Source organism: Thunnus maccoyii, chromosome 7, assembly GCF_910596095.1.
Source record: "Thunnus maccoyii chromosome 7, fThuMac1.1, whole genome shotgun sequence".
Lineage (NCBI taxonomy): Eukaryota > Metazoa > Chordata > Actinopteri > Scombriformes > Scombridae > Thunnus > Thunnus maccoyii.
The window spans coordinates 25032767-25055485 of record NC_056539.1 but is presented as its reverse complement, the minus strand read 5'-3'; the positions used below and the strand labels follow the sequence as shown (position 1 = coordinate 25055485).

Here is a 22719-nt window from a genome sequence, read left to right as displayed (position 1 = left end):
AGGCCTCCTGTCATAAAGCGGGACGTACACATGGGGGTGATGGTGCACACTTCCTTAAAGGCAATCATGTTGTTGCACTCAGTTGTATATACAAAAAGTGCACAAATATGCACACTTAGCCCAATGCTGCATGTGGGTGTTAATGTCAGATTGTCTGTTTCATTTTTCATACTTCAGAACTAAGTTTAATTTGTTAGTTTAGCCTCAAGTGAAACACATAAATGTCTCAAAATATAACAGCTCTGTTCAACACATCATTCACAGTTCTTAAATATTTCACAGATTTTAGATGAAAAGGTAATCCAAAAGTAACTGCGAGCAATTAGTTCCTCAACAGATTTTGAGTAATCCAGTGGATCATGTGACAGCTTTCAAGTTAAGAGGATAATCTGTAACAGATTACCTACAAGTGATTATTCATCTTAAATGGATGTGACTCCCTCACAATTTCACATCACATTTTGGCAAAAAAGAAAGCAAGAGGTGGAACCTGTTGTGAAGAGCTGCTGGTGTTGCTGGTTATTAATGTCCCCCTGGAGGCTGCTGCGGCGCTGGTTATTAGTTTCCCCCAAAGGAGCTGGAACCCCATTTTAAAAGAGCACTGTGATGTATGTGTGTGTGTGTGTGTGTGTGTGTGTGTGTGTGTTCAACCAGAACCTTGTCCTTCAGAGAAAGAGAGGGAGAGTATAATGTATGCATGTCCAGGGGCCTGCTTTAAGGGCCCGAGTGAACAGTGATTGAATTAGCTGTTTTTCCTTTGCTTAGAAACACAATTTTCTCCTTCCTGCTTCCTGGTTTTCATGCCTTTTTTTTAAAGGAGAAAATACACACCAAGAATTCAATCTTTTTAAATGAAATGAATGCAGAGAAACAGTTCCTCATGATAATGACCAATAGTTGATAGTATATTTAAAATGTGGATTGTGCAGCGTACTCACAAATAGTACTGTTGTATACATCAATGAGAGAACAAGTGGTAGAATGGAGTGTGTTAATATAAGAGCTGACATGTTATAACAGAAAAAACAGTTTGATTGTGGTAGTTCTTAACCACGGATATCAACAATGCCTCAGCTCATTAGTCGTGCTCGGCTCCATATTATGTTGTATTTTAGGGTGGATTTTCTCATTAAATGATAAAGGGCGTGCTGTGTGGAAGTGAAGAGAGGTTTGTGTTCTTGAGCCTCAGACATCCATCATTCTGCTCCGCTTTCAACAGTGATGGATTTTCTCACTTACAGAGCAGCTTGAGTTCTGGGCATCTTTGATGTTGCTCAGCTTCATTCGTGAATATTAAATTGTGTGTATGAACGGATGCTGATGTAGATATTCACACAGAGCTGACTGACTGTGTGGACACATTAGCACTGATGAGTCATTGTCACAGTTTATGTTGACACTTGTCTGTGTATCAGTGTACAGACACACCCCCTACCAGAGTTGCCATATTCTTGCTAAACTGAGAAATTGCAAATACAATCATGGGTAAAATTATAATGATGTAGGTTGATGTTTGTAATGTAAAGTTTATGGCAACCTGGGGACATTGAAAGTACGGTGTTGCCTTAAGATATGATTGATATGATAAGATTGTTGCTGAAAGGAGGCTAAATTTAGAAGTCGGTTTGTATTCAATAGCACAGTTTATATTCAAAATTCAATCGTGCAGTTTATATTCAAAAATTGAAGACAGAGAGGAAAGGATAAGTCACAATGAAAGGAAGCTTGTTTGTTTGATAACAAAGCAGCAAAAAGATGGAAAGAGACACATTTGTGAAGTGGAAGAAAAAAACAAAAAACATGAGATTTATGAAAAAAAGGAAAATAATGAGAGAAAAATGGAAACACATTGAGTAAGCAGCAAATAAGATACAGTACAATGAGAGAGGAAGACAGAAAAAGCTATTAAGTTATAATAGAATATTCAGCTGTAGTTACACGCATAAAACCCACTGTAATAAGTTAACATTGAGAGGAAGTAAGGAATAAGGGTGAATGGATGAAAATGCTTGAAGTCAAACTGTTATGACATGTAGAAATGGCACCAAATACACAGTGAAAATACTATAACATTTCTGTAAACGCCATTGTGTGAGTGTTTTGACTTTGATTTGATTAAAAATTGATCCCCCCTTGACTGCAATATTTTACTGCAGAAACACATTGAAGTTGCAAGGGTGGTGTGGACTTCTGGTATTCTCCAGGGTCAGATCATTCCCACCAACATGTACTATTAATGTAGCAACAAACTTTGTAACCAATACTTTTTAAGAGGTGTTAACACCAAATGAGTTGTGTCTAAGCAGACTTACTAAAGAATCAGTACAGATCTGCCCATGTATGTGCATACATGTGTAAAGCCTTAAAGGACAGGTTCACAATTTTTCTTAAAACGATCAGTCAGTTACCTAAATGAACACTGAAAGAGGTTTTGCTTGCTGTAGTCATTCATCTTGTTCATGCTGACCATCAGAAGATCCACTCCAAATGCGTTTCAATGTAAGTGATGGGGGACAGAATCTACAGCCCTCGGTTTGAGCAAAAATGTATTCAAAAGTTTACCTCAAGATAATATGAAGCTTCAGCTGTCTGAGTGAGTCGCACAGAGTGGATATCTTCCACAGATAGTCTTTTTAGTAAAAAAAAATTCCCTCTTCTTGTCCCGATGGACAGTGTTTTCCTGTTCAGCTGCATTGGAACAAAAAGGATTGGAACAAAAAGAGGGAATTTGGCACTAAAAAGACAGTCACTTTGAAAGATACTGACTTGATTCGGAGCCTCGTATTATCTTCAAATAAACTTTTGAATATATTTTTGCACAGATGGAGAGCTGTGGATTTTGTCCCCCATCACTTAGAGTGAAGGTGCATTATGAAGGTATCTTCTAATGGTCGGTATGAACAGGAGGAATGATTACAACAAGAAAAACGTGTTAATTTTGACAACTGATTATTGTTTTATGACAGAAAAATTGTGAACCCATCCTTTTAATGAGATACTACACTAGTAATTATCTTAACATTTTCTGCTTTTCCTTTGTGTAGTTGGCCAAGAAGATTCGGGAGAAGTTCAACCGCTACCTGGATGTGGTGACCAGGAACAAACAAGTAGTGGAGGCGTCATACACCGCCCACCTCACTTCTCCACTCACAGCAATACAGGACTGCTGCTCCATACCAGCATCTATGATGGAGTGAGTAACCTTCTCTTTAACACACACACACACACACACACACACACACACACACACACACACAAAGACAGACTTTTCTTCCTCTCTCATACGCTGTATACTCTTTCACTCACTCAAAAATCTCTGCAGGAGGTTCATTCTCTGTAAACCTACCTCCCACTGTTAGCACCTGCACACAGCTTTCTATACATTACTTCATGCTCCGACTGCACACACACACACACACACACACACACACACACAAATCCCCATCACTCCCCTTGTTTAAACATGTTTTAGATTAGTAATAGCCATGTATAAAACACATCATTTACAGCCTTGAGGAGTACTGGCACTCTCTGATACTTGGCAGCCCTCGTTTCAGAACCTTTTCAGGCAGTCGGTAGATGTACCAGTTGTTGTTTTTCTGCAGTGTACCTTGACAATAAAAAGTTTTATGGTACTTGGAGGCCCAGGAAGGCAGTGAGATATGGGGACTCTTGGGTAATGAAGTTTTTTTTTAAAAGGCTGGAGATTTCATTGCTGTATTGGAAGTGCCTCCTTCAGCATTTCAAAACTTCAAATCATTTTGCAACAAAAACTCCATTGTTATTAAAGGGGACATATTATGATTTTCTGGTTTTCTGTTATTTATATACTGTTAAGATGTCGTATGTCTATGCTAAACATGATCAAAGTTCCAAAACTTGAGGTTAATGTATAGAAATGCTGCCTCCAAGTCGAAAGAAAGGACGTCAGCCTACTCTAAACACTTCATTTGCAACGTTTTTTTTCTATCTTGCAGATAAGTTGACATCAGATAGTCACACATGCCCATAAAAGGCTGTCTGTTCCGTAGCCTTGGTTGCTAGGGGTTTTCCAGGTGTTGTTTATATTGTCCACTCTCATATTTCAGATTGGATTCTGGCTCAAATATGTATGGATGTATTTGAGAAGTAAAGAACAAGGAAAAAGTAGCGAAATCCTACCACTATAGTTTGTTGCATATTGATGTATTGTTTGTTGATGTAGCCTCCACAGCCTGCGGATGTCTGCCGAGGGGCAGCTTCCAAGAGCTGGCCAATCAGAATAGGGAGGGGGGGCTTAAAGAGACAGGAGCTAAAATGGCCTGTTTCAGACAGAGGCTGAACTGAGGGGCTGCGTAAAGGGCCAGTGTAAGATAAATAAGGAGTTTTTTGAACTGTGAATCATGCAAATATATTCCAGCAGAGCCCCAGAAAAAAATATAGACCTTTAAAATGTGCATAATATATCCCCTTTAATGACAAAATGACACACATTTCAATTTCAGTATACGGTTAATAGCACTGTCAGAAAAGGATTAGTCTTCATTGTGTTTCTTAAAAAATAGTTTGGGCACCAAAATAAGCAATGGGGCTTTGTGAAAAGGGTTCCGACATGACAAGAGTGTTAGTCTGTTTCCATCAAACTGGGTGTGAGACTGAATATGTCAGATTTTAAGTATGGTGCTGAGAGAGTTTAAAATTGCCCCAGCCTAGTGTAGACCCAGCTTTTCAGCCAATCACCAATTCCAGCAGGCAAAAACAGTTCAAAGCAAAGCTCAGAGAAAGAGGGGGAGAGCTGCTTTCAGTTTAATCTACAGAGCAGCAGCTGTCTCTACCCTTCATCCCTCTCTCTCTCTCCATTTCTGCCTATCTCCCTCACCCTTTATCAGCCGATGCAACCAGTTATTACTCTCTGAAGTTTCTGCACTGCAGACTTCACAGGCTGCAAGGTCACCTGTCTTTCCCTCAGTCCTGCAGAGGGGAGGCCGCCTGGCTCAGGGCCACTGGCCACCTGTAGCCAAACATACATGCAACACTTGTTCACATGTAAACGCGCTGTATTTATGTCTCGACATGTGCAGTCTAAAGCCATGGATTTACGGCTCTGAGAGACAGTCAAGACAAAAAATTTGCTGCAAAAAGATTATATAAGACCCGGATAGAAAGGATGGAATGATGCAGGAGGAGTCGTATGGGTTTTGGAGGGGGGGTTGGACATACCAAAACTGAGTCTGATAGATCCCTGAACTTCAAAGGATCTTCCTCAGGGATGGAAAAAGGCACATACCTTCCTCGCTTTCATTTTTGGGGGGTTTATGCAGGATCGTGAGATACTTTAGGAACGAGTAGAATAATTTTACTCTCCCTTCCTGAACACTCTGCTTGAGGGAATCTAGCTAAAGCATCTTTTCTATTTTTTTATTTAATATTGTATTTAAAGACTCATAGTGGCTGTATTTGTTGAATTTTAACAAAATTTAAAAAAAAGTTTCCCATATGCTGATTCATTTTATGCCAAGAGTTGGAAGAGAAGATTGATGCTACTCTGTTGTCGGTGGAGCCAGAGCAAAGAGGCAATTAGCTTCGCTTAGCATAAAGACGTTAAGCAGGAGGAAAACGCTAGCCTTGCTCTGTCCAAAGTTCAAATACATGTATACCAACACCTCTAACTCTTGGCGTACATTCACCAAGTGTAAGACAACCAGCAGAGACTCCAGAAAGTCACTGCACCTTTATGAAACCTTTTCAGTCTGGCTGTTTCTGCCTGCTTCCAGTCTTTATGCTGAGCTAAGCTAATCCCCCCCTGGCTCCAGCTCCAAATTCAGTTCTCATGAGAGTGGTATCATCTTCTCATCTAATTCTCAGCAAGACAGTGAAAGCATATTTCCTAAACAGTCACACTGTTACTTTACCTATTTACCTTAGAATATAGAAACAAAGAAAACTACTGATTCATGTTGGCAAGTAAACGTCTATGGTATGTGCAATGCAGTTGATTGAACAGGAGCTAGCCCAGAATCCGGGTAGGACTTAAACTCTCTGTAGTATAGTTCAGAGTGTCCTTCATCAGGCTCAGACATCAGCTGCTTCTTGGGGTCTCGGTCAGGTCATCCAGTTTAGAGGGGATCAGGTGGTTCACAGGGTGTCCATGTCTGTTAGCCGTCAAGCTAGCAGGCTATAATTTCGCAGGAAGGCCACCGAGGGCAGTGCTTAGCACCCGGTGGTATGCTTTAATCACTGCTGGGTCTCAACGACAGCCTGTACCTGAAAATAGCAAATGAATGTGTCTTGTACAGTTAGTGTGTGTGTGCATGAGTGTCCATATGTTTATATTTTTAACATGTGATCTCCAGGTCCTCATTTCAACAGTTTCACTGATCTGCAGTTGTAAAAGTGAGAAGTGTGCTTGGAAGCAGCCCAGGCGGCACTTAGTGGTTTCATTTCATCAGTAGATTTAGAGATAAGCTTTAAACTGACAGTGCAAGGAAAATGTTACTCATGTGATCCTGAACAGTCTGGTGTAGACACAAGCAAACAACTGTATCTCCAAAATAGAAATTGTAGAAACCAAAATCAGAATGTGTGACCATTATGGTTGCCTCGGACAAAAGAAAGAAAGAAAGAAAGAAAATGTGTCCCTAAAGATGACAGGGCCTTTCCCAGCTGCCTGCAGGCATGCACATGTCAGTGTTTAACTGGCAGTATGATAAACCTCTTTACCTCTGTGTAAAGCTTGGTGTTTTACCCTTGGCTTACAAATAGCACCTGTATTCACAAAAAATGCATACCGATTTTTTTTTTTTACAAGTCCTACCTTGACTACAGTGTCCAAAACAATGTAAGGAAACACTTTTTGCAATCTTTCTTGTATTTAAAAGATATTCATGAATCAAGATTTGACTTTCCAACACCATCAACATAAAATACTTGTGTTTTTTGGCATGAGTTTCTTATATGGTTTTAGAACAATGTTTAAGTTTTGTGACAGTTTATTTGTTGGCTATGTAAAGTGGCTTCTACTCATAGCACAGAAAATAATATTTAAAGCATAAAATGCAGGTTGCTCAGCTAAAAGCATCTTTGAGTATCTTGTATAGTGCTCTATAAATAAAATATATAATTATTCATCTTTTAAGTACTATGTTGTGTTGCACCCTTGTTTTTGCTTTGTTCCCTACTGACAAAATAACCAAAATAACCTGTTGCTGAACACAACACATTCCTATCTTACTCTAGTGATCAAAGTATTGCCATACAATATGTAGGAACATCATATGAAGGATGATATTGCTCCAGGAATTTGCAGTATCTTCACTCATAAATTAAACATTAAGATGAAAGATACCATAGAGCTAATCAGAGCTCATGTTTCTAAAGAAGAATTCTCACCATCTGAGCAATTGGCAGATTTACAGTCCAGATCAAGAGTATATGTGGCACCAGTGAGCAGTTACTCAGAGATAGCTTCAGATCAAGCTTATCATCTGGTTGCTCAATCAGCAGGATGATGATACCTCTATTTGCATATTAGAGAAGGAGATGGCAAAATACCAGGCAGGTTGGGAGGGGGTTTGTTTAAGTGACCTTAACAGATGTCAATGCTGGGCAACTATCAGAACTTTTTTTTTCCCTCTCCACATGCCTCTGTTAATGTCAACCTCTTCCTCTTTCCTCCCTCACTCTCCTTCTCTTTGTTCTTCTGTCCTTGCCTCCCTTAAACTTTTCACTCCCTTTCCTACACTAGTTTATTTAATATTCTCAACATCCTCTCTGTTTCCCCTTCTTGATCTACTCCTTTCCCACCGATCCTTCCAATTTTTTCTTTCCTTCCTCCCCTCCTCCGTTGATATCAAAGGCCGATGAAGCAGTGCGGAGGTCTTTGGGCCCAGTGTCTTAGGAGGTCCCCACCACTACCTAGTCTGTTTCTGCTATTAGACCCATTCAAACTTGATTTATATAATATCAGTATTTCCACTCAGCAATACAACCAAACCCATATTTCATTGGTTATATATAAAGAAGCACATAATATTTATTTTTTCCACACAATAGTGCTTGGTTTACTTTCCAATGCAACATGTGTAAAAAGTCAGGTCCACATTCTGAATAATATTCACTGCATCAGTTATTGGGTTTAACCCAAAGAATAATACCAGTAAACAATTTCCACTATATTACCGTCCCTCAGCATATGAACACAGTTATGTAGTAAGACCTCCTCAATTCTACTTCTTACTGAAACCAGAGCCTAAATGTGAATATTATTGGGATGCCATTGAAATGACATCATTGCGAGTCATGAGAAAATAGTAATATTTACATCATTCCCCATAAAAATAAGTAATGGAGTAAAACATTCTTAGTCCGCCAATGCTCTAAAGACCGATTAGTGGACAAGTAGAAAAAACAGTCATTCCATCATGCTTGTGTTCTCACATATGCAGTCTGCAACCCACGAAGAGAAACCAGAATTCCTTACTTCACATTGTCGTATTTCTTCACAGTTTTTTAATTGTGCTTACACACATCAGAGGTGTGATGCCAAAAGGGGCCTCACCCTCTGGCCATGCAGGGCAGAAGCCCCATCTGGTCAGAAGCCCCAGGGCACTAGCTCCGTTGGCCTACTCTGCTCTCCATCCTTGATGACACCTCCAGATTGATCCTAGTTTATCCTCCTTTACTCTCCCTAGTAGGTGTGATAAGTGTGTTTTTCAAACTTGCCTTGTCTAGTTATGTTGAACTGCAGTTCGTTTTCCCTCTTGGTATGATTCATTTGGGCAGATCTGAACACAGCAATCGTTCTCAGATGTGAACCAAAACCACCATATTGAGACCAGTTCAAGAGGTTATCTTGGTGCATTCCCAAACACCAAGATAACTTTTTTGCAGCAGGATCCAACCTCGATCCAACCCAACTACTAGGCGTACTCTTTGAGTTAAACGGCTTGCATACTGGGATGTGGATGAGCAAGCTCAACAGTTGTTAGCAGTTAGCCAGAGAGTCAACCTGGACTAGTGCTGAGGAACTTTTTCAGGACCTTTTTCCTGTATTTATGTTCTTGCTCCTGGCCCAGACACAACTAACCAATGAACAGACTGAACATTCTCACGTGGATTTTTAGTGATGCATTGTGTGGCCCTATTTTTTCTGTGTTAAAAGAAACCAAATCAATGGTAAAACACAATAAGTTTACCAGCTCAATTTTTTTTGTTCTCAATGTATCCCAATATTTTTGAGGCCTAGTTAATGGCGATGGTGTTTTGGATTGCAGTATTTTAAAAGGTGCTGCTGAAACTTTGTCCATCCCCATTAACATGCATGAGGTTGGCATCATATTAGAAACACCTCTCAGTTTAATGCATTTAAAATCCACTAGAAGCTTTTCTCCAGTGTCTCGCTTCTTGTGAGAGCACTTACCATTTAGAGCCCCAGATGCCCAAAAGCTGCTGGACACCAAACAAGATTCCACCCTCCATTCTGCATATTGATACCACAATCAAATCTGTTTGGATAATGTGAAAGCTAGAAAGGCCTTTCTTTGAGCACTCTTGATTCTACAGCTAGTGTGTTTCCAGCTTTACTGCTACTATTCACTGAGGGATTGCAAACACATTAGAAATGGTATTACTCTTGATGTTGGAGCTCGCACAGCGGCAAGCCTCTTCAAGGTAATTGTACTCACTAGGTTGTTTGAATGGCATATGATTGCCTCTTCTGTAGATATACATGGTTTCTTCAGCAGGGTACAGCTTAATATAATGGATTTTATAAACAGTGGATGGCTTGTAACTGTTGAACATGACAGGTGCAGCCTTATTTAGAAGTGTCGGCCTGTTTCACTCTGTGCTTCATGACACATGACTTTGTGTTTTTATCTCCAGTGTCTCTAGAACTGATGTATTGTTTATTTCAGTATAATTCAGAGTTAAAACAGGGAAAAAATGTTTAGTTTCAGTGAAAATTTAAAAAAAAAAAACCCATCAATAAATTAAAGGGATTCTTATGGACAATAACAGGTCCATTACTGGTGCTATCTAACCCTTGACGTGTCTTCAGGATTATTGCTAATTACCGCATAGAGAACATTCCCCTTTCAGGAGGTATGGTAATCAAGCAAGCATTCCTACAATACATTATTAATATGCATATCTAATGGAAGAATTATTTAAAGCATTGTGCAGAGGTCCTGTAACATTCATGAATAAGAGTTTGGGCTAACACAATTATTTTTATATTTGGCAAATCAAATCCAGCTTGTTTGTGCTTGTGTCTGATGAGTCCACCCTTTTTGCAGAACAGATTTGTCTGCCCTCATTAAGATGTCTGATCAGAATCGAAGCCCTCCTCCCTGCTCTCTCCGTCTCTCTCTCTCTCCCTCTCTCTCTCTCGTTCTCTTGTGTTTTTTTGATGTAGAATTCAAAGCGGCTGCAAATGTATTTTTTATCTGGAACACATTTTGCTGAGCGTCCTGCCCACCCCTTCTATGCAAAATAGGTTGAAGGAGAATAGTAATGACTTTGGCCTTATGGGACAGTAAATGAGTGAAGTTCAAACGAAACCTACACATCACAGCACCTGTCAATCAAACCGGGCCAGTGCCAGGTCTGCAAGCCGAGGGAGCCAACCAGTGTGTAGTGTATGTGTGTCCGTACGTTTGCTAAGCCAGTGGGGGGAGTCTGGTTGGAGTGAAGGAAGGATCAAAGCTTGCAGCCTTGGTGCAGTGCAGAGCAGGCGGCTCCTCTGCATACCTCCTCTTTTATCAGCTCTTAACTCCAGATATATGAACTCCATGCTTTACCATCAACACACACACATATAGAACATTTTAAAATAACATTGCTTGTACTGTTGCTTAACACTAAACAAAATACTGAAAAATGATCCGTCACGTGTGAGAATGTTTGTAGAAAGGCGGCAGTGTTTAAGATGTGCTGATTGCAACACACATCTCATTATTTTGACACCTCTTTAACACATTTGGGTATGTGTATATGCTCAAGGACAATACATTTAAATTATACCAGTGCTTCTAGTGGAGACCAGTCACAGCGCCAACCTTATGAAGCAAGCAAGAGCAAGCAACTCTCCTCCTGTCCGTGTCTCTTTAGCTCCCTCTTTCTCTCTCTCTCTGACTTCTTTAAGGCCTTTTAAGAGGTATAGATTAGAGAGTGTTCACTGCAGATGCTGTGACCCACATATGATTGTCTGCCTTACTATGCTGTTTAATTGCGTTTCAATTAATCAGCTGTTTTCAGCCCGGTTGATCAGGATGAACTGTTTGGTGAAAGACTTCAATTCCGTGGCGCATGAAATTTTTGAATAAATAAAAATAACATTAACATAACCTACATAAGCTTGAGTACAAAGGAGCGGGCAAACAATTAGATTCTCGATCAGCCCTGAGATTGTATTTGTTTGGCTTCGCTGGTGTAAAATAATTCCTTCAAGACTTTTCTCTGATCATAGCTTCCTGGTTCTCATCACTTTTATCTCCTAAATGTTTATGACCAACTACCTGCAGAGCTAACGACCTTAGCTGATTAGCAAATGTTAGTAGGCTAACATGCTTTCATATTTATGATTTTCTTATAAGAACCTGAAGACACGTACAACACAGTTTTTGAAATAGTCCTTGTTCTAAACTGCATTACCACATGAGTATATCAAACTGTGTCAAAAATAAAGAAATGCTGCTCAATTAATCACATGTATGGCTTTCTTTGACTACCTAAATCAAACCCTCACGGCTTAAGCAATGACTCTTCACACCCCTCTTGTATGATGTTAACCAGAGAGAATATCAGCATAATAATCAAAATGAGATTTTCCATCTGTTCTATTAACCACTATAACCACTGGAACACAATGGCTCAATGGCACACAGTGACTTTACTGCTACTTTTGTTTTGTCAGCATAATTATATCATTTGGTGTTCTGTGTAAAATAACACAAGGGGAATAAAATATTTCCATTTTGACAGAGAGACCGCCAGTTTGAGTTGTGGCTCTGTGACACATGATTTGAATTATTGAATTAAGCGTTGAGCCCTTCTTACAATCACATTCAGATGTATTCAGGGAACTGGATATGAGCTTTGTTGGGGGAAAAGCAGAATTCAAGCAGTTTTTCCATGGAAAATATTATTCACTAGCCATAACTCCGACTTTAATATGAGGCCTGGGCAACAGATGATATAGCCAATGATACAATTTAGCTCAAATGAAACAAGCAATGTGTAAAAGTTCCAACAGATGTTTTGTGTAATTTGATTAATTTCATGGTTTCACGTAGATTCCATCACAATTCACATACATCACGTTGATGTCAATAGCTTTAACGTCAACATTACCGCAAGTCAGAGGTATGTGCAAACCTGTGAGTTAGGTTTTATTGGACATAAAGCAGCGGAGTAGTAAATCTGTTAGTGCTGAGAGAAAAGCCAGAGCTGCTCCACCAACAAATGAGTTGGACACGCTCTATAAATTCTCAAATGTTGCCTGTTTGTGTGTGTTTAGGTTTGATGGAAACTTCAATACCAACGTCTCCAAGACCATCTGCTGTGACAGACTTTCACCCACCGTCAACAGCCGAGCTTTCAACCCTGGACGAGACCTCAACTCAGGTTTGTCACACACACACACACACACACACACACAAACATACACAGCACATGAAGCAGAAAGATTTTTTTATTATGGACACACACACAGCTTACACCATTTAAAGTTTATACACCAAATGGTGAATAATTTAACTGCAATTGCCATGGCAACCATTTTTAATTAACAAGTTGTATTATCTTTTTTCATCTTCTGAAATGTTAAAAAGGAGAGAAAATTAATCTGAGATGAAAATCTCACTTTCTTCCCTTTCTCTTTCTGTCTCTGGTTTTTTTTTTCCTCCCTTTGATTTTAAAATGCTTTTTTTTTATAGCCTGATATCAAATGCTCTTAGTTTGACTTTGAAATCTGCAGTTGTATTCAGGTAATATGTGGTTTTATCACCCGGTCGCTGTGGTGTATCAGTTCTGTCCTTGTTTCTGTCCTCACATTACCTCAAATGAAAATTTGTTCATATTGTAATAGCACAGACAAGTAACCTCAACATCCTCCACACAAATCATATTAGAAAGAGCAATGGAAAACCGTTTGATCGGGTTCTCACCGCTCCCACATTACATTTATTGAAGCTCAAGATTGCAGAAGTACATTACAGATTATAACCATGTAAAACCCGCATGTGTCTGCACCACACATGTCAGCCTGCATTTGATTACGAAAAAAAATGGACTAAACTGACTAAAAATCGGGCAAAGGCCAACTTTCCCCTGCTGGTTTTCCTGTTCTGTTGCCATTGCTTGCTTAGCGATGTGTTCTGTCTGCTTCCAGAGAAGAAACATCAAGCTGTATTACATGCATTCGTGACACATACAGGCTTGTATTTCCTGGAATATTTCACCATTTTCCCTTCTTTCTGGTAACCTTCCCAGGGGCAGTCCAAAACGCAATTCCCCCCAGGAATTCGCAAATCGATCACAAGAATGAATGCTAATTCAACCAATCCCCATAATATTTGTGAGATCATGCAATTGTCAAATCCCATTAGTTTCTGCTAGTTTTACCCATCACCACCTTTCTCTGCATGAAAGCATCACTTCAACCACCAAAGTCAAACACAAACCAAGACTCGAATCTCTGTCAAATTCCACATAACTACAATGGGAAGGGCTCTGTTTCTCTATTACTTGTCTTGTCAGGCCCTGCTCACCCGCATGCTAATGAACGCTCCAACCAAAACATATCCATTTGTAATCTAATACCTAAAACTATTTGGTTTGTGGAGCTGGTTGGCACCTTTAGATTAATTCAGGGAGGAAAAAAGTTGTTGTTCCTGGCTAGCTTATTTACAACAGTATATCGCAAAATAACACAAAACGGTGGCAAAGTTTTGCTTTTTTAGTTCTTGTCAAGAGAACTCTTGCTTGTCTGATCCACAAACATTGTCAGGTATACTCCTCCCCAAACACCTTTCCAATGCTAGAATTGGTAGGGATGCGTCCAACAATTTTTGTAACTTTCCAAAACTGCCAATCTGACAGTCATGCTTGCTTTGCCCATTGATTGGCCAGATGTGTCCAGTTGTGAACAGTTATAAACACTTTTGCTTCAGACGTGTTTAAACAACACTGAAACATACTGAACCCTTTACTCCACCATGGCAGACTGGGTATTGTGGTTGCCCCTCTCTTAGTCCCCTTTTTATGGGAAACTTTCAATATCATTATTCTTCTTCTTGCCATCCCATTGCTGCCCCCACCCCACCTCCTGTTTTTTCCAAACATCCCAGCCTGCTCTTCTCTCTGCAAACCATTCATAATGACTGCCATTCATAACACATCACCATCGCCGCTGTTTTATTTTCCTTACAAGCCAGTCACGGCAAGTTCAAGTTACCCCTCCTCCTCCCCTCTCCTCTCCCTGTCCCTCACACTCAGCCCTCCTTGACCTTCATGCTCCCGGCGTATTCATTCTCTCCCATTTGTCTCAGCCCAGTCTAAACAAGCAGCTACAGAGGAAAGGGAGGGAGCGGGTGTGGGATAAACGGGCCTCGTGCAAGAACGTTTTCGTATTTTTATCCTAAAACTCTCTTACTTTTTTTTTTCTGTGAGGTTTGCTTGTATGAGTGTTCCAACTCGGATTCATCAGACACCTCTTAACTGCCTGCACTTGTCGTAAATCGCTCATTTCAGCCTGATGAAAGCCACCTGTTCGCGAGGAGGTGCGCGTTCATGAGATGTGATAATTAGCCTTATCCACGCCCCTAAAATTGCCATATAAGGCTCCGTGTTTGGCTCCAATTGTGGGCGAGTTTCATTCACAAAAAAAGTTCCCAAAGGGTAAAAACACTGCGCAGCTTTCAAATCCTGCTTTCAGAAATCAGTGGACAAAAATGTAGGAGTGTTAGTAGAAGGAGACCCAAAACAATTAGAAACTATTGAATCCAGCTGACGTGTCATCAGAGCAGCTCTGCACTGTGACAGAAATAACGAGGCAATGCTTTGACATGAGATATTAGAGAATATTAAAGTCTACAGGTGATGTTAGACTGTCAGCTGCAGCCCAGGATGATGCTGGGCAGAAAACTGCAGAGAGACAGAAGGCAGCTGTCTGAATGAGAGAAGTTTCCTGGTAACTACTGAAATGTAGAAGTTGCCATGCCAAAATCTGCCAATAAAAATTACACAATCCAAAAAACCTTTCAGTAAATTGGCAGCCATGATGATGAAAATATGGTAAACAGAATAAATACGAGAAAATTGATGAATGCCGCGAATGTTCTGAAATCGCTCGTATGTGCATTTTGAGAGCGAATCTGTTCGTACGAGTGCTTCTCGCAGGAGGCCCGCCGAGAGGGAGAGAATGATGAATGGAGAGGGGAAAAAAAGGAGGGGCGAGAGCTGATTGAAATAATAATTGGAGTGATTGTATCATTTTTTGGGAGGAAGGGGATGATAGGAGAAAGATGCATCAGGAGTGAAAAGACATATGAAGGATGACTAAGTGCTGTGTGATTAGAGGACTAGTTTTTATCCATCTTTTCTCAACCATCCATTTTGCCTTTTTGCAGTGTTTCTTCTAGTTTGGGGATGTTGAATTACCTCCGATTTGCTTTTTTTTCCTCCAATCTTTTTTTCTGTCCATCTCATTTTCAGCCATCATATGTCTTGAATGGTTTCTGGAGGACACGTTGCAGTTAGCTAACAAAAAAAAAAAGCCCTAAAAATAGATAAAAACTCACTGAACCCTTCCTGCCCATCACCGAAGAGAAGACGGACAAAGTTGGCAAATATCTAGTGAACATAGTGGAGCACTTAGCTGCTAAAGAGACCATTATTTCCCTCAGAAGTAAGTCGGGACCAAAACAGAGTTAAAAGTAGAGTGAATATTGGATTCATCAAGTGGCCAAAAACATAACTCTGAGTGAATACTAATGTAGCTTAAAAAAGAAGCTTGTTTCCGCTTTATTCAAGTAGCCAAAATATCTGTTATTGCATGTTTGATTCAGCTTCAACTTATGTGAAGTTAACTTTTTATTTTACAGCGTACTGCTCATGTTGTAAATCACATGAGGGCAGATTTTAACTTTGAAAATAATGTGATGAGAGTGAAAATAGTCACACCACATGTGGCATACAGATGCTCACTTTAGTGTCTATGTATGGTATATGTTACCGCTCGTGTCTGTTATAGAGTGAAAGAGATGGAGAGTGAGCTACCATCGGGCTATCACTAGCCCCATTCATAAAACAAAGCTTTTAAAGTAGGTCAGAATGGAGATGCACTTGTGTGGCACTTTGAGTACATTCTTTTGATGTGTCTGTATATGGATTATTTTCATGCAACGCTTCAAGCTGTATATTCGGTGTGTTTATGTATCCATGTTGATGCAGATGAATCAAATTGAGTTATTTGTAAATAGTCAAGAGTTGTAATGTTGCAGGAAATGAGTGTCATTTGGGTCCTATTTCTTGGCTTGTCCATCTTTTTCTGGTAGATTCTAAACATTGGTGGCAGAGTGGAGCACTATAGTCTGACAGATATATACAGAGCCCTTCTTCTACTGTCAACACAACTGAGTGGTTCCTGTTTATATGAGCCTCAGAGACGGATGGAGTGACTGGGCAGGGATGATGTATGATGGGCGACCACGTTGTGCTACAGTGCAGGAAAAGTGATACTACGCCAAAGTAAATGTAGCCGAAGGTGCATTTTGGTATTGTTTATAATGTTTGGCAGATGGAAGGTTTCACGGTTATTCTGTGACCTGTTTGTGTATATATTCAATTTGTTTTGGATTTTTAGTGTTAGTCGAATATTTGACTTATGATTTTCCACCCCTCCCATAGAAAAAATTCGCCTTTGGCCCGTAATATTTCTGGAAGGGTGGAAAAGGTCAAACAGGTTCTCTTTAGCAGGCGATTAATTCAATGTGATCACAAGCCAAGAACCACATTTTGGGACTATTAAGAACCAGCTGACATGCAAGAATGGTGGTTAGCATGTCTGGCAAACACCGTGGACTTAATTATAAAGACATTTGAAAATCCATCCCCAGGCTAAGGAGGAACCCCCATCCAGAAAGTAACAAATAGTCGGCTAATTGGCAAAATAGCTGGTGGACGCATACGGCAGCTAATGAGATGCAGAAACCACAATGAATATTTATTAGCAGCAAGAAATCAAACACTGTACTATTTAACTAAATCAAACCATTAATTCTCCTAAAATGACATTTATTAATTTCTAGGGGAGAAAAAAGGTAGAAATCTCATGTGGTTAGCAGGATTTAAGCAAAGACACAAAAGAGAAATGTATGATAGACATATAGCTAGAGTTTCTGAACTGTTCCAACCTGCTATCTAATTTGCATCCTAACAGGATTTGTGCTGGATTTTTAATCTATTTAGGTTGCAACCAAACGTGATGTGTTCTAATATGTTAATCTATATGCGTAAGATTAGTTAACTTGGTATACTGTTTGAGAATTTAGGATTTAAGGTGATTGCCCAATCTGCATTCCTGTATTTTAAGTGTTAAAGTTGTTTTAACAGTTGCATTATTGTTTCGTTTAATTTTAATGAAGCCTACTTTTGATGGCTACGCTCTGATTCTTCCCTCTCCGTTGTAGCTGTTTGTCTGGTTAAAGGCCCAAAGTTTCTATAATTGTGCCTCCCTCCCCCCATCGCCTCTTTGTGAAAGGCCGTTTTGTGTTGCAGTGAGCGGAAAGGAAGTTGCTGGCTTTGTGATGGGATCTCTGTGAAGATACTGTTGACTCTGTGACCCAGTAAAAATCTGTCTGTTAGTGTTGAGCAAATACAGTTAAGCTCAGTGTCTCTGCAGAGGTTGTAGTTGTTTTAGCTCGGCCTGCAGACACTGTTATGACACACAGATCAAAATCACTGTGGTTTAGTAGCTCATGCTTTTTTTTTTTGCTTGATTAAACTTATTCTGTGAGAGTACATGTGTATACTGTACTTTATGTCCGGTCACTATAAAATGCTTGCAGGGATCTGAATAGCTGTGAAAAGGCCAGTTACAGAAAAACAACACACGAGACAAGTTAGAGTATTTTCTATGCAGCAGCTCACACACATGGTTAATGGAGATCACCTGATTTAAGACAAGACAATGTTTCCACTTCAACCTGTTTTAAGTGCAAATTCTCATTTTGAGCATGAGAAGTTATTCCAATCTACATAATACTGGGATTTAACTAAAGATACACATAGTTATGTAGGGCTGCAACTAACCATTATTATCATTATTGAAAATAATTATTTTATTGATTGTTTTCATGCTATAAAGAGAGATGAGAACTCAACACAACACTTGTAGTATGAAGAACAACTTTATTAGTTGACCGACGCGTTTCGGCTTGTGGCCTTCATCAGGGTCATCGTAAAATGCATTACAAACACCAATTAAATAAAGTAAGTTGGGTATGAAAAAAGGTAAAAAATATATATATAAAAGACAACCAATCATATACAAATAGACACATATCAGCCAATGGGACATCTACAAAGATGGGTTGGATATATGGTCATGTGGTTTCAGGCCAATCGTTGTCCAAGAAGGGACATGGGTGACACCATATTTGGTCCCTTAACTAGAAAGGTGCAACTAGGGGGTGGTACTTGGGTTCATCCAAAAATGTGCCTATTAGATATGGCATACAGGCTTTTTTTATGCTATGAAATGTTAAAAAAAAATAGTGAAAATTCTCATTCACGATTTCTCAGAGTATAGGTATTCACTTCATCATCATATACGACAATGAAAAACAGCTTATCGTCACATTTGAAAAACTGGGACCATCAAATCTTTTTTGCTGGAAAAATAACTGGAACAATTAATCAGTTATCAAAACAATTTGTGTCAATCGACTAAATGTAATCAATTAATTGGCGAATTGTTGCAGCTCTACAATTATATCATCATCATGACAATGTGTAATATAATATTCTCAAATGTGTACATATAAATCAAGTTCATTGAAGTCCAATATCACATACAATGTCTCAAAGAGCTTTACAAGATCAAAAGAGCACAGGTTCCTCCCCCAGCTCAAGCTGACGGGTAAATAACAAGTAGACAGTAAGACAGAAAGCAAGCAATAGTAATTGTTAACAGTTGAATATCATGATATTAGTCCAGTGCTGAGGGTGACGTACAGACACATGGAATGTGTTTTTTGGACTGATCTTGTCATGTGAGTGTTTTCTCACACAGGAATCACAGTTAACCTCTGAACTCAAAAAAGTCTCCCTCTTGAAAGATGTTTTGAGGCTGTGTGGTTCTCGGCCACATCAAAGGTTGAATCTAAACACAAAGTACTGAACTCCTCAGTCTCCTTCCCAACAGCCTTTCCCATTTCCTCCATCATCCCACCTCTCGCTGGTTTTTCCTATCCTGATCCTCTTCTCCCTTCCTTTCTCTGTCGCTGTCCTTCGCTCTTATTAATAATTTTTGCTGTTCCCTCTCTGTCTTTCTCTTTTGCAGTTTTGGCAGACAACCTGAAGTCCAACCCGGGTATAAAATGGCAGTACTTCAGCTCAGAGGAGGGCATCTTCACTGTGTTCCCTGCCCATAAATTCCACTGTAAAGGAAGTTACGAGCACCGCAGCAGGTATAAAGCAACCTTTCTTTACTTTTCATTTGTTTCTCTCTGGTTGTAATCCAGTTGTTCTAATGGGAAAGAGACACAACAACCAAGCTCAAAGTTAACACCATACATACAATTTGTCAACAGATATTACTCACATTACAGAATACCATACCAGAATAAGCTGGCTGAGGTTAAAGCCATAACAACTCATTCCTCCCCACATTGCTCTCACCCTTTGCCACCCTCTCTCCTCCTCCTCCTCCTCCTCCTCCTCATCCTCACCCCTCCTCTATGCCAGTTGCTGTGGGGTGGCCCAGAGGGCATGTTAATGGCATGCTGCCCTCACACACCCTGACCACACATGCCCTTGTCAGGAATGTAGCTCTGTACCATTAAAGCCTGTTGGAATTTCACACCTCCAGTGTTGTGGGTTTTTATGTGACCACCGCTGAAAGACGCCTCTTTCTCTCTCATCTTTTCTTTCTATATTCTTTGTCTCTCCCTTGCTCCCTGAAGCATTTCGCATTGGCTCTCAATTCTATAAAAAAAAAAAAAAAAAAAAAATCGTGTCTTTCGGATTTTTTTTTCTGGCTATTTGAGTCAGTGAGCTGGCGTACAGCCATGAGAGAAATGACGTTGCCTGGCTTGTTTCAACTGTGAATGAGGCTTTGTGAGTACATCACTCTGCTTCTCCACCCTGTGTTAGTGTGTCCTTGTCCAGCGGACCACACACACAGGCGCTGACCCTCCGATCCTCTGCACCCCTCTGTGCCCCACACAGCTGATAATGCACATACATTAACAGATACAATGACACACAGATTATAACATATTGAAAATATAGCTCGAAAATAAGTTAGAAGGAAGACTAATGAGGTAACTCATCAATACTCTCCTTGCATTGCTGTGATTACACAAAATAATAGATTTAGACCCGTTATTACACTAACAGCAGGCCAACAGTGAGTCACATAGCTTTTTGTAAATTGACCATGCTGCCAACTAGCCAACAGAGATTGTAAATCTTTGTAACACTCACGGCCCATAATAAAGTCATACTAATACAGAAAGTTAGTTATGTTATTATGACCTTATGAGGCCAGACAAACTACTGAAATCTTATTTTATACCCCAAAACACATGAACTGAAAAGTAACAACCCAGTGGTAACTTTTGAAGCTTGAAGGTTTCCTATATACTGTAGGTGTAAGATTTGAAACACATGGTTTTGGATTAATAACTCAGCAGTGACAGTATGGAATGGAGAAAGTGTTGAACCTCCACCAAAAATAACATTAGGCTGGTGGGAATCTCTTGTGAAAACTGAGATTCCAGGCTGAGGGAAAGACTCCTCTGACAAAACTTAATGAGTGAAGGATGAGAATGAAAGACAAAGACACTTACAGGTGTTTTGTTTGCACATGTAAAATACTTTAATCTGTATGTTTATCTGTTAATTTTAGCATTTATTAGCTCTATAAAAAAGCTTTTACAGTATGTCTTAATATTGTCTTAACTGAGATTCGTGGTCATGCATGTTCGTGTGTATTCATGTGTGTGTTTCCTGCAGGCCTGTGTATGTGTCTGCAGTGCGTCCCCAGTCTAAACACATCGTAGTGATGGTGGACCACGGAGCGTCGGTAACTGACACCCAACTACAGATTGCCAGGGACTCTGCCCTGGTCATCCTAAACGCCATAGATGAACACGACAAGGTTGGTGAAACAGTCCTTTTATTAAGAAATATCCATATTTAGAAGTTTACAGGTTTGCAGAACATTCTCAAAAGGAAAAGCGTCTGGAACACCAACTTTTTGATAACATCTGTTACTCCAGCTGTTTTGTTCATTACTCAATCTCATCATCCCTCCTCTGCAGATCTCCATCCTGTCCGTGGCAGAGACGGTTCGCTCCTGTTCTCTGGACCAGTGCTATAAGAGCCTGCTGTCTCCAGCCACCAGCGAGACCAAGAGGAAGATGACCACCTTCATCTCCAACATCAAAGCCTCTGACGGTACCACACAGCACGCAGCGGGCTTCCAGAAGGCCTTCCAGCTGCTCCGCAACACTACCAGCCTCAGCAAGCAGAGTACCAGTAAGAACTACAGAAGAAAAAAAATCAGTGAAATTGTGATAACGCTGCACTTTCAGGAATCAGTTTTCTGTGTGCTGCCAGCAATCAGCTCCCCTGTTGTTTTAGCTTAATTTGTGCGCTTTTATTTGTGTTCCCATCCTCTACCAGCCACAGACATGGTGATCATCTACCTGTCGTCTGGTATCACGTCTCGAGAGTCCTCGGAGCAGGAGAAGAGAGCGACACTCAGTGTGGTCAGAGAGGAGAACAGACACCTCAACAACTCTGTCATGATCCTCACCTACGCTCTCATGAATGGTAGGTCACTCATATATTTATTTATTCATTTATTTATTTTTTATTTGATGATTACAAGGTGTTTTTTTTTTATTTAGAACCAAAAGAGCCCAAATTGCATTTTAATAAAGAGAGAGAGAGTAGCATTTTACTTACTATTTGGACTGTTATATAGTGCTGGATCAAAAATGAGAAAGTTTCAAAGTAAAAGCACAAGTGTTTGCCGCTTTTGTATGTGTCTGCTGTTTAAAATAGGCCAAATGAAGTGCGTCAAACGTAGACCGCTTTTTGGCTCTCTACGAGTGTTACATGTTCTCCACTTAAAATGTTGATTTCTTTTCTTGCTCTGCACGTACTGTATCCGGAGCTTCATTCCTGTTTGGCTTTTTCTGGGAGCTGTTTCTGTTTGTTAGATATCCTCTCTCTCTGTTCTTGGATACAATGTGCTCACGAGAAGACTGAAGGTTAGAGAGGTGCTCAGAAACCTCAAAGGCTTTTTGTTTTCAGCGTGGGTGTGTGTTGGTGTGGTGTGTATGCTTCCTTTTCCTCTTTTATTGTCCTTGTCCATCCATCTGTCTCCTCTAATTCCCTCCTCCCTCTGCAACACACACACACACACACACACACAAACAATCACCTCTGCTGTGCATGCATTAGTCCACCATTAATACAAATCATTTTTGCATCAGAGAATGGAAA

At 40.0% G+C, this 22719-nt stretch overlaps 1 protein-coding gene across 1 annotated transcript in view; it reads left to right on the top strand.

The window, feature by feature from the left end:
- Window positions 1-22719, top strand: part of cachd1 (cache domain containing 1) — a 92834-nt gene that overhangs the window by 41047 nt on the left and 29068 nt on the right. The window contains exons 3-8 of the mRNA XM_042417329.1: window positions 3045-3193; window positions 12497-12603; window positions 19544-19670; window positions 21220-21364; window positions 21528-21744; window positions 21892-22041. Coding sequence (XP_042273263.1) covers window positions 3045-3193; window positions 12497-12603; window positions 19544-19670; window positions 21220-21364; window positions 21528-21744; window positions 21892-22041 — 895 coding nt within the window. The remainder of the gene's footprint in view (window positions 1-3044; window positions 3194-12496; window positions 12604-19543; window positions 19671-21219; window positions 21365-21527; window positions 21745-21891; window positions 22042-22719) is intronic.